The 16,663-nt window shown below is 41.3% G+C and overlaps 1 protein-coding gene across 2 annotated transcripts in view; it reads right to left on the bottom strand.

Moving 5' to 3' along the window:
• The window catches only part of ACIN1 (apoptotic chromatin condensation inducer 1), a 33,242-nt gene extending 16,728 nt beyond the window's left edge, over positions 1-16,514 (bottom strand). The window contains exons 1-8 of one of the 2 annotated variants that reach the window (XM_032404741.1): positions 16,203-16,514; positions 14,723-14,788; positions 12,397-12,508; positions 11,872-11,991; positions 3,845-3,930; positions 1,298-2,569; positions 588-803; positions 5-120 (exon numbers count right to left, since the gene is read on the bottom strand). In XM_032404741.1, the coding sequence (XP_032260632.1) occupies positions 5-120; positions 588-803; positions 1,298-2,569; positions 3,845-3,930; positions 11,872-11,991; positions 12,397-12,508; positions 14,723-14,788; positions 16,203-16,382 (2,168 nt within the window). In that variant the 5' untranslated portion in view covers positions 16,383-16,514. The remainder of the gene's footprint in view (positions 1-4; positions 121-587; positions 804-1,297; positions 2,570-3,844; positions 3,931-11,871; positions 11,992-12,396; positions 12,509-14,722; positions 14,789-16,202) is intronic. The other variant, XM_032404742.1, reaches the window with a different exon arrangement.
• Between the last annotated feature and the right edge of the window lie 149 nt (positions 16,515-16,663).

Genomic DNA, 16,663 nt, shown 5'->3' on the forward strand with positions numbered 1-16,663 from the left:
TTACACAGTGTGATGAATCCTTTCTGATTCTGATAGGTGAGCGGTCTGGGTCTCTGAGGTTTGGGGCTGTGTGGCAGCTGGTGGCTCTGCCTCTTCAGCTTCACACTTCTTTGGGCTCCCCTGTCAGGACAAACATAGCAAAACACCCATAGCAACGTACTTAAATCTGCTTGGTTCCTCTTCTTTAAACCTGGAGCTGGTAATAAAAGGCAGTGGCAGCTCCACACTTAGCCCTATAGATCTTTATTTTCATTTAGAAAGTGGAATGGAATGCTGCTTAAAGAATTTCTATGCCAACAATCATTTTATTAGAATTCTTTTTTGAGAGAACTGAGAAAAGGCTTCCTTTGGGGCAGAAAAAAAGGAGACATTCTGTGCAAGTGACCCTGGGAGCCCTGGAGATGAGAAACCTGATGCCTAGCCTCCTATAGAGCTTTCATGAACCAGGGAGCTGGAACGGAGTGGAATCTTACAGGTATCCCCAACCATCCTGATTTCTACTGAACCTTATCCAGACTAGCTAAGACAAAAGGGAAAATCATGCCTAATCCTCCATCTCCTTCTAGGGAGGGGGCATAATAGCCTACCCGCTCAGGTTGTAACCTCTGGGTCACATGCTTTTCAGCTGGCTCAGGTTGGCTCAAATGCCTCACTCGGACAGAGGATGAGGTGGAAGTCCTCTCCTTTGGCTCAAGGACCTGCAGTTGTGGCACTGGTGGAGTAGCAACCTCCTGACCAGAAGAGGGATCTTTGGTTTCAGTGTAGCTGGTGCTGCTGTCCCTGGAGACTCCAGGGCTCAGAGACTGAAGAAATGAAGCACATAAGGCAAATTATTTTATTTGGTATATATTCAGTACGCCACTGAGTTTTCCAACTTCCGCAGACTCAGTTTAATACTTTGGACCCTTCTCTCCCTATGTTTATTCCTCTTTGAGTTCGTGATCTCCTTGACTTCCTAGAGTATTCAGCAAATTATTTATTAAGTCCCAAGTAGGTGCTAGGATACTAAGATACACATGTAAAAAGGCATGTCCGTATCTTCAAGTTTATAGTCTACTGAAAATGTACCCATGATTCAACTTTGGAATCAAAGAGACTCAAAAAAATGAAAAAGGACTCCGTTTAGGGATTAATGAATTAAAAATTAGACTCAGAAATGATGGGAAAATAATCACTGACCTGGGGAGTAAAGGAAGCTTTTCCCATTCCTGCCAGAAATTATAATAGTTCTCCTGGGGTTGAAAAACACTGGAATACAAACAAAACATCAACGCACCCAGGATTCTCCCACACTTACTTTTCTGCTGTTGCTTGAAGCTGAACGAGAACGGGAACGGGAACGGGAACGTGACCTGGACTCTGATGTGGATCGGGAGCCCATCTCGGATCTACCACGAGGGTTGGTGTGAGTACGTGCCCGAGATACATCTCTCTGCTTGGATTTTGGAGATGAGTGAGACTGAGAGCCTGAGCTGTCAGGAGAGCGAGATCTTGATCTAGAACTGGAGGATGAAGAGGACGACCGGCTTGAGGAGGAGTCAGCTGACTGTTTTAATCTGTGGCTTGGGAGAAGGGTATGAGAAGCCCTTCTACCTTCCTTCTGTTCCAAAGACAGCTGTTTCAGAGATTCCTCAGTGATCCCTTTGGCCGGTGCTAATTCCTCGATTTTAAGAGGGAGTGGTTGAGCAGATTTTTCTGACTCAGTTTCAAGACCCTTCTGGGGTGAGCATTCAGTTAGTGTGCTTTTCTGAACTAGGGGCAGGACACTCTCCTCTGGCACTTTCTCTGCTAGAGATTCTGCTTTGGTGTTTGCAGGACTTGACAAAGGAGACAGGCCTCCCACCAACTGGACAGTATGCTGAGATATTAATAGCTCCCTGGCCTCAGCATCTGTATTAGGAGGAGATAGCTGAGTGAGGACAGGGGGAGCTGGGCCTTCCATGGGCTCTATTTCTTCTTCACCCTGGAGCTGTGCATTAGGGGGTGGAGAAGATGCTTCCTTGGTAAGTAAAGGTGGGGGAGTTTCCTCCTCACTGGCATTTTGCTCTGGTTGTAGCACAAGAGGGGCCTTCTCCAGATCTTCAGTCAGTCGAGGAGGGGAAGGGGACTTTGATTTTTCCTCCAAGCCTTGTGAAGATTTTATTTCCTTTTCTTCTTCCTCAAGGGAAGAAACTGTTTTCATTTCTTTCTCCTGCTGATGTCTGGCCATAAGACTTCTTCTGGCTTCTTCCTGGGACCTTGTGACTCTTCCTCCTCTCTCTAACCCCTCCTGTTCCTGGGATCTTATGGTTTGGGGTCTCTCATCTATCACCTCCTCTGGTTTTGCTCTGGGCATCTCTTCCCCCTCTTCTGCTTCCTCAAGTTGTTTCATGACTGGTGCATCCCTAGATTTTTGTCCTTCATCTTCCTCTTCCTCTTCCTCCTCTTCTTCCTCTTCTTCCTCCTCCTCTTCTTCCTCCTCCGTTTTCAAATTTCGATCTGCTCTGACCCTCAGATTTCTGGAAGGTGTTTCTTGCTCCTCTTCCTCCTCAGCCACCTGGCTACACTCAGAGAGTTTAGCTGCTCTTGCCTGAAAGAAAAGATATACAGTGGATCCAAGTATATTTGCTCACTATCAACAGAGGAGAAAAAGTATCTCAGGAGATACACATAAGAAAGAGAAACTCAATGATACAAGCTTGCATCCACACACACAAGTGTGGCAGTAAACAAGCATGGTCTATCAAGCTCTTAAGGGGATCAAAATAGACTACAAATGGAATACATGAATGAAACCGCTGCTAGTTCACTTTTTAGTTTCAAGCTTTAAAAATAAATACAAACTGAACATCTAGAAAGTGGCAAGGGGGTGGGGGAACTGACCTATCATCACTTAATGTAATTATTTTTATCATTTTGGTATATTTAACTTTTTCCTCATCATTTCTTTTCCATAGTCATAATCATAACACAGATAAACTTTTGTGCTCTGGCTCACTTACCACTGTATCATATGACTTTAAAGTTTTAATTGAATAACTGTATCTTTTTTAATAATGTACTTTAGGAATATAGACCAGCCTGTTAACTTTCATAATTAAGTTTTAATTTATATTTATTTGCTTAGAAATCTGAGCAGACCTAATTAGAAAACAAAAAACAGCTCTTTCATCTGGGTTGCCCACATGCCATCCAGGAAGGAAGAACCGGAAACTTCGGGCCACCTGAGCCACAGCCGCATCAGCAAGCACTGGAAGCCAGAGGAGGCCAGGGTAATGCTGGAGACACGCATCATCACAGGGTCAACTTCGACAAATATCACCCAGGTTACTTTGGAAACGTTAGTATGAGGCATGAGCACTTAAAGAGGAACCAGAGCTGCTGCCCATCTGTCAACCTTGACAAACTGCGGACCTCAGTCAGTGAGCAGACACGGGTAAATGCTGCCACAAACAAGACCGGAGCTGCTCCTATTCCTGATGTGGTGCACTCAGGCTACTACAAAGTTTCAGGAAAGGGAAAGCTCCCCAACAGCCTGTCATCGTGAAGGCCAAATTTTTCAGTACAAGAGCTGATGAGAAGATGAAGGGAGTTGGGCGGTGCTGTGTCCTGGTAGCTTGAAGCCACATGGAGGGAGGTTCATTAAATGCTAATGAGTGCTTTTGAAAAAAAAAAGGAAAACAAACAGAATCCACCCCCGCAAACTCCCATAAATGAGATAAAGATGAAAAAGAGGAAAAAGAAGAGGACTACAGAAATCTAAAGAGACACAAACTCTGAAAAAGTCTTAGGAGGAAGAGAAGGAGGAGATATCCAAAGCAGTATCCAAAGAAGTGATAAATGCTTTAAGAGATGTTTGAGTTACCTGTCTGACCCTGGATGATCGTCTTTCTCCTTTCCTTGGTTTATCATCATCAGATTCACCTTTCTCTTCAGAAATAGAGCTTTTTCCTATCAAATGAAAGAAAATCAAGTCAGATTCATGGCATAAACATTCATTCAAGGATGCTTTCTAAAATTCAATCATAGCATATTAGCTGGTCAATACATATCTATATTAATTTAACTTCTACGCAAAAAATTATATAAAGTTCTAAAGTGGGGGGGGGGGGGGCGCCTGGGTGGCTCAGCTGGTTAAGCGTCTGACTCCTGGGTTTGGCTCAGGTCACGATCTCAGGGTCCTGGGACTGAACCCTGCGTTGGGATCCGCACTCAGTGGGGAGTCTGCTTGAGGATTTTCTCTCTCTCCCTCTGCCCCTCCCCCTGCTCCCATGTGCTCGCTCGCTTGCTCTCTCTCAAGAATAAAGAAATAAATCTTAAAAATAAATAAATAAAAATAAAATTCTAGGGGTCTTATTAATAATTCCTGCCATGCATGTCTGGAATATTTTCAATATCTCAAAGCCAATTCACATATTATGAATAACTCAAATAACTATAAAATTACCACCTGGTGCTTCGTAACTACCAGGGGCTTCAAACTGTCTTGCAGGGATGTACAAAGTGCCTCTTATTTCTATAAAATGTTTTGTTACCATTTTTCTGGATTGCCTACTGCTACCACTAGTAGTTTTGAACAAAATATGATGATTAACAAACCAGTTTGCGAAATGACAATCTCATGAAATAAGTACTTAAATGAATTATTTTTAGGCCCTAAAGTTCCTAGAAATTACTTCAAGCCACTGGACAGGGCTTCAGAAATGGGCCCCCTTAATTATGTTTTTATATAAAGAGCTCAAGGTAAGATTTCTTTTTGAAAGGAAAAATAAGTTTAAGAAAGCTTGCAAACAACCAAACTAGGTCGTTTCAAATAATAACTCCATGTAAAACTGGAAAAAAAATTTCATTCACATTCCATGAAGGAAGGCAACTGTGCATAAACCACTTAAACAATTTGGTCTTGGGGCACCTTGGTGGCTCAGTCGGTTAAGCGTCCGACTTGATTTTGGCTCAGGTCATGATCTCAGGGTCATGAGATTGAGCCCCGCATTGGGCTCTGCACTGAGCGTGGAGCCTGCGTGAGATTCTCTCTCTCCTTCCTCTGCCCCTCCCCACTCTCCTGCAAGTGCTCTCACTCACTCTCTAAAAAAAACAAAAACAAAAAACACCAACCAATTTGGGTCTAAATGTCTTGACCAAGAAAAAGGCAGCGATGGACTGAAAGATTTCTAAGTTTCCTACCAGTATTAAAATATTACACAAAATAGGGGAGCCTAGGTGGCTCAGTTGTTAAGTGTCTGCCTTCGGCTCGGGTCATGATCCCAGGGTCCCGGGATAGAGCCCCGCATCGGGCTCCCTGCTTGGCGGGAGGCCTGCTTCTCCCTCTCCCACTCCCCCTGCTTGTGTTCCCTCTCTCGCTGTGTCTCTGTCAATTAAATAAATAAAATCTTAAAAAAAAAAAAAATTACACAAAACAGCAATGCAAGTATTGATGAGAATCAGTTTAGAAAACAGCCTCAAGATGAGTATATTCCAGATACTTAACTCAGTTAGATTGGGCTCAATTTTAATATAGTACAAAAGGCTCAAATGATCCACAAAACCATGTCCTACACTAAACTGGCACAAATAAAACAGATGGTGTAAGCTCTAACCCAAAGTCTTATTTCTATATCCCAACAATCTAAAATGAATTAGTCTTTGCTTCTGTAACTAAAAGAAGAAACATAAAATGAACTAAAAGACTGCACATATTTTGTAAAACTTTACTCCATGATCACTTTACTCACAGGATCTCTGAATATATACCATTTCATATCTGGGTTATTGAATAAAGACTTGCATTATGGGTGTGTGTACAGGATCTATGGTTAGGATATATAGTAACAGGCCAGATTCTCTACCAAACACTGAGGAATAATCTGTAAGAAATTAATAAATAATGTGGTGATTGTAGTATGAATAATAATTTCATAATTAAATAACCTGGAATAGGTTTTTTACAAAATGAGTAAAACTGAAAGAAAATTGTTTTCCATTAATTTTAGATAAAACTCCTCTATGAGTTTAAAATAAGCAATTTTTGTCCCACATCGGGCTCCCTGCTCGGCGGGAAGCCTGCTTCTCCCTCTCCCACTCCCCCTGCTTGTGTTCCTGCTCTCGCTCTCTCTCTCTCTGTCAAATAAATAAAAAAATCTTTAAAAAAATAAATAAATAAATAAAATAAAATAAGCAATTTTTGTAGTTTAACAAAAAAGAAAAAAAAAGGTAGAGGTTGGGGGGAGGGGCAAACAGACAGAGCAGAGAGGATTTTTACAACACTGAAAATACTCTGTATGATACTGGAATGATGGGTACATATTATACACCTGTCCAAACCCATAAAATGTACAACTCAAGAGTGAACACTAAGGTAAACTATGGATCTTGGGTAATTATGACTTGTCAATGTAGGTTCTTCAATTTTAAAAACTGTACCACAATGATGGGGGAATGCTGATAATGGGAGAGGCTATGTATGTGTGGGAATAGAAGGCATACAGGAAATCTCTGTACCTTCCTCTCAATTCTATGAACCTAAAACTGCTCTAAAAAAATGTCTAGGGGGGTGCCTGGCTGCCTCAGTTGGTAGAACATGTGACTCTAGATCTTAGGGTTGGGAGTTCAAACCCCATGTTGGACATTTTTATAAAAATTTTTTTAAAAATGTCTTAAAATCATCCAGATGCTTAAGAATTAAAAAATAAATAAATAAAAATAAAAAAGAAGGGGTGCCTGGGTGGCTCAGTTGGTTAAGCACTGGATTCTTGATTTCGGCTCAGATCATGATCTCAGGAGTGTGAGATCGAGTCCCTTGTTGGGCTCCTACAATGGGTGTGGAGCCTGCTTAAGATTCTCTCTCTCCCTCTCCCTCTGCGCCTCCCTGTCCCCTTGCGTACTCTCTCTCTTTAAAAAAAAAAAAAAAACAGAAAAAGATGGGCGCCTGGGTGGCTCAGTTGGTTAAGCGACTGCCTTCGGCTCAGGTCATGATCCCAGGGTCCTGGGATCGAGTCCCACATCGGGCTCCCTGCTCTGCGGGGAGCCTGCTTCTCCCTCTCCCACTCCCCCTGCTTGTGTTCCCTCTCTTGCTGTGTCTCTGTCAAATAAATAAATAAAATCTTAAAAAAAAAGAGGTTAACTAGGTTAGAGGGACAATAACGATCTGAATATTGTAGATATTTTAAACTTTACATAGACAAAGAAAAGATGAGGAAAATTATACAGCCAAGTATCAACTGAGGTTTTTTTTTTTATTTTGTGAGACTATGGATGATTTAAAAACTTGTTTTTTTTTCCTAGTTTTTCCAAATTTTCTTTAATAAATACATACTACTTTTTGTAATAACAAAATAAATATTTTTAAAAGGATAAAAAAAATCCTATTCTCTGGAAAAAAAATATACTCTTCAAATCCTATGAACAGCTAAAATTCATAGGCTAGTCATCTCAAGTACTGGCTTTTATCATTGCAAGTTCGTTTATTTATTTATTTGACAGAGAGAGCGCGCGCGCATCCATGCGCACATGCGCTCACAAGCAGGGGGAGCAGCACACAGAGGGAGAGGGAGAAGCAGGCTCCCTGCTGAGCAGGGAGCCCAATGTGGGGCACCATCTCAGGACCCTGGGATCATGACCTCAGCCGAAGGCAGATGCTTAAGAAGGCAGATGCCTAACCCAATTAGCCACCCAGGCATCCCTACCTATCACTGCAAGTTCTAAGAAACATTCTCTTTGTTTTCTTTTTAATTTAAAAACAGGAGTTATATGCACATATTTAAAGCCATACTAAAGATGCTTTGTGGTGAATAACAAGCTCTCCATAAGCACCTATACGCTCTGAATAAATAAATGTGATTTTAAGCGGTGGGAAAAAGACATGTTTTATGAAGTCGGTCAGAGATAAATGTGTTAAGTCAAAGAGTTCTAGAGCTGTGATTTTAAAATTAGGTATGTACAAGCAAATAGCCTCTTTCTCCACCTACTGAAAGCTGAATGCTATTCTATTGGATCATAGTTGTTTTGATGCTGTAAAATTGCAGTGATAGGATTCTAGATGATTACTTCTCTGGAAGCACTTAAGTCATCAAAGAGATGTGGGCTATTCAGAAAGTTTTGGTCATGAATGTTTTGCAAAAAAAATGATAACTGGAGGGGACCTTCAGACATAAAACAGGAACTTCTAAGCAACACAAAATATAAAGAAGAAAAAACAAGAAGAAATGAAGAATCACTTTCTAGATCCCTGTAAGGAACTGATGTGATGCAGACAAATTTCTGGGAAAGGTGACATCTTCTATTATGGGAACATGGCCACATTAAATGTCTTAAAACAGATGTTAATAATATGTGATGTGTAGAAACTGAGCACCTTTAGCAAAGGGTGGAGCCAATGCAAGTGAAGAAATATATTTCAGGCATTGAAAAGCAAGGGTAGGGGCGCCTGGGTGGCTCAGTTGGTTAAGCAACTGCCTTCGGCTCAGGTCACGATCCTGGAGTTCTGGGATTGAGTCCCACACGTGGCTCCCTGCTCAGCGGGGAGTCTGCTTCTCCCTCTGACCCTCCCCTCTCTCGTGCTCTCTCTCATAAATAAATAAATAAATAAAATCTAAAAAAAAAAAAAAAAAGAAAAGCGAGGGTTAAGTGTAGGATTTCTAAGATTCCAAAGTCAGAAGGCTTCAGGTTGCTAGACAGTAGAGTAGTGAAGAATGTTTATAAGGGCCATATAGGAAAGTAGTGTCTTCATTCTAGAAAACAAATCCCTGAATATGAATAAGGAGCAGGAATTAAGAGAATGGAGACCTGGCAATGACACCAAACCTAAATCTGACTCACGTTAGCTGAGTAACTTATCTAGCATTTCTCTAGAATCTCAGCTTCCAGATTTAATAAGAGAAAAAGGAATGAGGACTATATGCCCTATAAGAAAAAGGCTGGTTAAAATCCTCTGGAGCTATACCTTTGTTAAAGAATCTGTATACTGATAGCCATTTTTAAATGTTTTTCTATTTTCCTAGATTGGACTCTTTCTGAAATAATTAATAGTAATAAGAATTTTTGTACAACCAATCATGGTCTAGAGGCAAGTCTAGACTTCTGACTACGGAGGATGAATACTGTCTCCCAACACGTAAGAAAAATCTGAAGAAAGTGGTAGAGAGAGAAGTCAAGAAGGAGAGCCATGAAGGATGTTATAAACCAATTCTTCCTATTTGGGGTCTTGTCTACAGCACATAAACAGGAGGTTGCTGGAATATAAGCCAAAGATCCTGATTAATTACAATACTGAAAAACTATTCTTTCAGTTAGTCAGTCACAAATTGAGTTGATTAACTAACTACTAGGGGACTTTAAAAAAATGTATAGTCCCAGGACTCACATTCCCTGAGACTCTTGGGGTAGGGCCCAGGAAGCCATATTCTTAAAAACAGTTTAATACCAAAAAAAAATATCCTCAGGTGCCACTACTGATTAGCAAACTGTTACTAAAAACCTTCCTTTAATGAAAATCTTAATTAGAGAAAACCCCCAAAACATCCAAGTAAGTTGGCTTCCCAATAGTTTACTGGCCTATGGCAGACTAACATTGCACATTTTGAAAGAATCTAATTTTCTGGGTAAACTCCAGGCATTACCACTGATCCAACTAAACACCGCTAGAACTCCCAACTACCACTCCATTTAGGACCCTGACCAAATTTTGTACCACATCTATGAGATTCATATTCTAGCCAAGATCAGAGGTAAGAAAGTTTATGGCAGAGAGTACACTGAAGACCACAAATGGCAATTGTTAGCTACTCTACAATTTACTACATTCATCTCTTCTATTTTATTTTTCGCCTCTATCTTTCCTCTTCTTCAACCTGTTTTTGTCCCCCCTTCATCAATTACCGCCACAGGGAGAGTCCAGCTGATGACAAAAAGGACTGAAGAGACTGGTTACCTTTATTCTAAATCTTTATTTGCTTTTGAAACCTTATTTCTATTTCAGGATCTATTTTTCATTTTCATTTCAAATTACATTTAGAACTGAGAGAGACTCTCTTTTTTTAAAGAGAGTTCCTCATCAAATCATGTTCCTACCAAGAATTTTCAATGGCTTCCCCCCTACTTTAGAATAAAAAATCTCATATTCATTGGCTTGATACTCAAAGCCCTTTGCAATATTATCGCAATGTACCTTTTTAATTGTTCCTCTGACTACTCTTGAATATGAAAGAATACTTTACTCTGGCTAGATTCGTTTATTACCTATCCTTTAAAAATATCACATTCATCCCTATCTTTATGCTTTTGTTCCTTCCTAAAAATACTCTGTCTCCTCTGCACCAATTCAAATCCTACTTATTTCTAGGGCTCAGCTCAAATCCCACACCTTCTTCACGAAGCTCTCTCTAATCACTCTAGTCCTCAGAGAACTTTTACTCTATATTTTTATGGTCTGTTTGCACTATTTATGTCACTTTAAAACACACCATCTTCTGTTGTTGGCTTTATGTGCAATTATCTTCTCTCTCCTGAAAAGATTTTACAAAGTGCTAACTCCCCATATACTCTAGCATGAAGATACGTATATAGCAGAAATTCAATAAATATTCTCTTGACTTTTACTTGAGAAGAAACACTAATTTAGAAGAGTCTTCCCCTTCCTCCTGGCTTTACAATCAGGGAAAAGAGTGCTAAGAGCAAAATGGATCAATTGAGGCTCTGCTACTTTTGTATTTGAGGAGAAAAGAGATCTCTAAAATAACTTATTTTTCTTCTACCATTAAGTATCTTCTAAAAATCTATGTTCAGAAAGGAATTCTAGGGGTGCCTGGGTGGCTCAGTCAGTTAAGCATCTGCCTTCAGCTCAGGTCATGATCCTGGAGTCCCAGGATCGAGCCCCATGCCGGGCTCCCTGCACGGTAGGGAGTCTGCTTCTTCCTCTCCCTCTGCTCCTCCCCTCGCTCATGCTTGTTGTCTCTCTCTCAAATAAATAAATTAAATTAAATTTAAAAAAAAAAGGAATTCTATATTAATCAGAGGAGCTAGTAACTTCCACACGTTCTAAAAATATTAAATATGGAGTGATCACTTTCCCTATGACCACTGTTAATAATGATTTAAAATACTTTTAATGTACACATTGGTTTAACATATCTACCTACTATCCACGTGTCTTATATACATTTTCTCCTAAAAGTATACCATCTTACGTAGTTTAGAAAACAAAGGCTGCATTTATAGACTTTTGCTTGAAATACTATACAAAAGTGGGTGCTTAATTTTTATGTGAAAAAACCAATCTTGCCTGAACCAGCTCCACACAGGGAGTTAGAGCTCCTTGTAATATGCTCACATGATGTTCTGCACTGCCTCTCAGAGCACACAGCACAATGGTAGCTAATTATATAATAATTTAATTAATGTCCATCTCCTCACTAGGCTATACGTTTCATTAAAGGAGAGACTTGTCTTTTTTCTACTATATTCCTGGTGCCTAGCATGTGCCTGGCATACAACAGGCACTTAACAAAAATTTGTTGAATGAATTAATAAACTACAGCAGACACCCATTTGGGGGCGGGGAATGACTGGATGTGCAATAGATAATCTATACAACTGGTGAAGGAATGACAAAGAGTTGTGACTACCGCTCAATCCAGAGATAGAGGAGGTTAAAGAGATACAGAAGAGAAGAAACATCATACTGCCTTAGAAAAACACTCTGAGGAGTTAACACGACATAGAGGTGAAAGCAGACTTCCAAAAGGACATAATTCCCATGATAAACAGATGTGAAGTATCAATGTCACAGAATTTCCCTGGGACTCTAATGGAGGCTTAGCATGAAAGGAGGCCTAACTACCTCCCCCCACCAACTACGCAGGATTGACAAAACAGCGCAGTGGGGAGGGAGATACGTACTGGGCGAATGTCTGCTGAGCTCCAGCTCTGGTCTCTCCAGGCTGCTCTGAAAGTCAGGAGGCAGCAGGGAAGCCACTCCCTCAGGATGGATCATCTCGTCCTCCGACTCAGCTGAAGCTTCTGCAAAGTACAGATTGGGTCGGGGCAGGGAGGGAGTGAAGGGCTAAGCATGTGGGAATATGTAGAGGAGTGAAGGAGATCAGGCAAAGTCACGGGACACAGAGTATATACTAAAAAGAGCACAGTACATAGAGAAAAACTCCCTGGGATTAAGATCTACCTCATTTAAAGGGTAGCTTAATTTACTTATAATTCTTCCTGTTGGCAGGAATCCTCTTCTAACAGATAGTTAAATTACGTGTTTTCTTCCCTGACGAAAGGTAAACAAACAACTCACTTGGCTTAACTACCAAAGCAAGTAAGTAGCAGTTTCACCCTTATTCCTGAAATTGCCTAGTTAAACAGGCCTATCTACTCAGTGACAGGAGTAAGAATGAAAAACTCCTTGTGACAGTCTGGGCTTACCTTCAAGTTCTGCAGCTTCTCGGGCTTCACGTTCCAGACGCTGCCTAAGTAGCTCCTGCTGCTTTTCCAGATACTGCTTTATGAAACTGTTCTGGCTCATTTCCTCGCCAATCTGTGTACAAGACATGGAAAAAAGAAAAGTCAAGGAAAGCAAACCAAGAAAACACAGAGAAGAAAATTCGATGGAGCAAAGTTCTACTCCTTATATTTGAGCCCAAGAACGATAATCAAAATGTTGGAAGGCCCTCTTCTAAGCTACTCTTGTTGAGGACCAAAATAAAGAACCCTATGATTCATAAAAGATGGCAAAAAGAACTGCACATAATTTCTTAAATTTTAATTCAGTTCCCAACCAGCAATGCCCAAATAGCTTAAAATCAAAATTCCTGTAAAATTATGCCTTTTAATCTAAAATTTTAATCTAAAATATTATCTAAATATAATCTAAATTTCCTTTTTCGTAATAATAAGAACTGAAAAGAAATAATACTAATTCATACTAGGTCTTTTTTTCTTTTTTTTTTAATAAAAAAGGTCAATCTCTACCTATCCAGGAATCATTTTGTCAAGCATCTCCAAAATTCAAATAACAGTACTTAGAGTATGAAAGCAAAAGATTAAGAAAAGGGATGTCTGTTCAGCATTTAGACAGTTTTAACTCCATTTTCTTTGGGTGGGAAGAAATCCTTGGTAACACTATTTAAAATCCAGGAGCTTAATCCCTTTTCCCATTTTTTCTTGCAACACAGACTCCCACAGCACTCTTCTGTCCTTCAGTTTTCTCTTTGCAAGTCCTTCTCCCAGAACCTTCTTGCTTAGCAAGTCCTACTAGAACTCCAAAAAAATCAAAAAAATCTGAATAAATATTGTTTATGTTTTTAGTCATCTTTCCTAAGCATGGTAAATGTTTATCTTCACCTAAAATACAGATGAGTCTCTTGGTAATCAACGGACATTGATGAAGTGTGGGTTGCATGTATTAGAGAGCATATACATTTGCTGCAAAAATCCTAGGTTAATAATAAAAGCAAAGCTTAAAAGACTAAAATGCAATGAATGAAAGGAATATAATCACAAACTGATTAACTTATGCAGTTTCTTAAGCTTATACTTAACTAAACATCTGTAAACTGTCTAGATTATGATATAGCTTAATGAAGTGGTAACCAGGGAGTAGGAAGGCTCTCTTGTTTTTCCACAGTATCTTGGGACTTCATCTAGTACCAGAGCCACACAACACTGCACTAACGAAGACCTGGATTTTTCCTTTACGTATGTAACATGCTATAATGAGGGGATTTTAAGAGCTGGAAAAAATCTTATGAGATCACAAAGTCTAAAAATCTTACTTTTTAAAACTGTGGAACGATTTCTTCTAAAGATATCTTATACTGAAACTCAATATACAAGATAAAAGTAGATCTAATTAAGAGGGGAGTGTGAACCCCTGCTCACTTGGGAAGGCTGTATTTCCCAGGAAGCCCCCAAAAGCAGCTCTACAGAACCAAAGCAGAGCATTTATAAAACTATGGATATAGTACAAACTTTTCTCATATTATACATTGGAACTTAGGAATGCAGGGCCTGCAAAGGTTAAATTTCTTGCCCTAAGTAACAGAGAAATTAATGATATTTAGGAGTAAGTGCATAGTTAGCATTAACACTAGTGATGGTGGATAATTTCGACAGGATTGAATTCTTGAAAAATCTATGTCAACACAAGAGTTATTCTTGATCAGCAAGTACTTTCTTTTTTTTTTTTTTTTTTAAAGATTTTATTTATTTATTTGAGAGAGAGAGAACGAGAGACAGAGAGCATGAGAGGGAGGAGGGTCAGAGGGAGAAGCAGACTCCCCGCCGAGCAGGGAGCCTGATGTGGGACTCGATCCCGGGACTCCAGGACCATGACCTGAGCCGAAGGCAGTCGCTTAACCAACTGAGCCACCCAGGCGCCCCAGCAAGTACTTTCTTACACTGCCCTACTGATTGTCTACTTCATATCTACATTCAAAGACAGCAACTACTTTCCCCAAATGAATGGCAAGTAAATGACTTCATATTCTTGTACTACACTTAATCAACTGGAGCCACATCTTTCGGCACATACCATTGCAAGTATCAGAAATTAACTAATAGTAATAGCTCTTCTAATTCGGTTCTTGAATTCTTTATTAGAGCTCAACTGTGCTGTTATGAGGAAATTTCCAACCCAGGGAACTTAGAAAAATACCGGTGAGGAATTATGCATCAAGTATACATCATTATGACCTTCCATATGTCTGTGCATTCAAAGAGCCCACCCTATCTAATGAACCTTTTTTCTTACCTGGGAATTTGGCTGGAATGCAGCATGGGGTGTTGAGTGTTTCTGTAAATTTTCTAGCATTAGAGCCTGGTACAGAGAAGGGCAAAAGTCAGAATCTAAGGGAATAAACCCCAAGCCCTCCCCAATCTCTTCACTGAATGCAATGACTAACCATACACACTTAACCTGTACTCCTTTTCCAGGGACCTAAAAGCCTTTTACTAATTCTCATTCATCTTCAGAAGACCCTTAAAAGTAGCCATGGTTACTGCTCCCCAAAATACAAATGTAAAATGCAGCCACATGGAGAAAATCATCCACCTGGCTATGTAATAAAATCAGTGACAGTGACAGAACCAGTACTAGAGTCCCTATTATCTTCTGCACTTCTGACTAATGCCCCTTCTTAATCTGGCCATGCAGGTAAAATGACTTCAAATGCTCAAGTCAGCTTCAAATACAGGAAACCAACATGGGGCTGCTGGTTTTGCCCTGACTGAATTACTTGGTCAGTTACCCAGGACAAGATCTACTTGAGTGAACTTGTATTGTTTCCAACAGAGTGGCACCTAGATTTATCAACTCTATAAAAATTTCAAAAAGGAGGCTATAGAGCAAAATGACCACAAACTCTAAGCTATGGATGACCCAATCCACACACAAAACCGTCAGCTTCTGTAGAGGCAACGGTCTGTCAATTTAACCCTTGAGCGAACCCAGCCCTAATCTGCACTACAGGCCTTGTATCCTAATTAACCCCAATTAAAACCAAGACATCCTCATCTTCCCTCCATTTACACCAAATCTATACACACAAATCCACCCATCTCATGACGATCCCACCCTAAGCTACTCAAATCGATTCAAAATCCCCAACATATATCAACCTGCCCAACCTCTCTCACCAGTATTCACCAAACTCTTATCCGCCCAAATTGCTTCCGAATGCCCTATAAATTATACACCCCTCTATAACCGAGTCCCTTCAAATCAAGATTTCTCTTCATCTCACCTCCTAATCTAATCAGGTAGTCATTTTACTCTATCCCAATCCTATTCTTCCGGACACCAACACCGACACCAACCCCATTAACCCCTCCGCCCAACTATACCCCTAACTCCGACCCAGCCCAATTCGCCCCCCTCAGGCCAGCAACGCCGGTGGTAGTAGTGGGATTTAACTCCTTCTGCAGCGCATGCGCCGAAACCACAGACACAAACAAGGAGGGGGTGGGGGAAGGAGGAAGGAGCTTAAGACACTCCGGGAGAGTAGCGCGCACCCTCCCATTTTGGGCTCGCGCCGCTGCCGTTAAGGCGGGAACCGGCGCTATCTCTATTCCAGCGCGAGCCTCAGCAACTACCGTGCGCGCGGATCCGGAGGCTCGCGCTGGCGGCCTGAGCAAGCTCGCGCGGAGCCCGGACACTGCGCCTGCGCCGCGGCAGAGACTCGTCTCTACCGGGTCCGCTCCCCTCCGACACCCCGGCAACGCCGACTTCTCACCCCTTTGAGCCGCTTGACCAGAGCACTCTTCTGCCCGCTCTTCGCTAGGCCTCGCTGCTCCAGTGCGGCCTTCAGGTCGGTCACCCGCAGCGCCTGAAGAGGCTTCCCGTCCAGAGTCACCTCCTCCAGCTCCGCCATCTTGCGTGAGGTACTCGGGTCCGTCCCGACGGCTTCGGGCATCTTCGGTAATTTCCGCCAACGCCCTTCGAACGTACCGAGCTGACCCCGCCCACTGCCATAGTCAACCCCTCGATTACCACTCAGAACTGCCCGGGTTCCTCCGGAACTGCTCGGGTATTTCCGTCTTCACATCGGCACCAATCAGTTCTTTCCCTCCTCTCAGCCACTTCCCCTCCCTCGCTCTGCTTTCAGAGCTCGGTTATTTTCGTCTCACCGAGGCTTTGAATCGAATGTATTCGGAAGCCCTCGACTCTGGCATAACCAAAATCGGAGTTACTCGG

This window comes from Phoca vitulina, unplaced genomic scaffold (genome assembly GCF_004348235.1).
Source record: "Phoca vitulina isolate PV1807 unplaced genomic scaffold, GSC_HSeal_1.0 scaffold7, whole genome shotgun sequence".
NCBI classification, from domain to species: domain Eukaryota; kingdom Metazoa; phylum Chordata; class Mammalia; order Carnivora; family Phocidae; genus Phoca; species Phoca vitulina.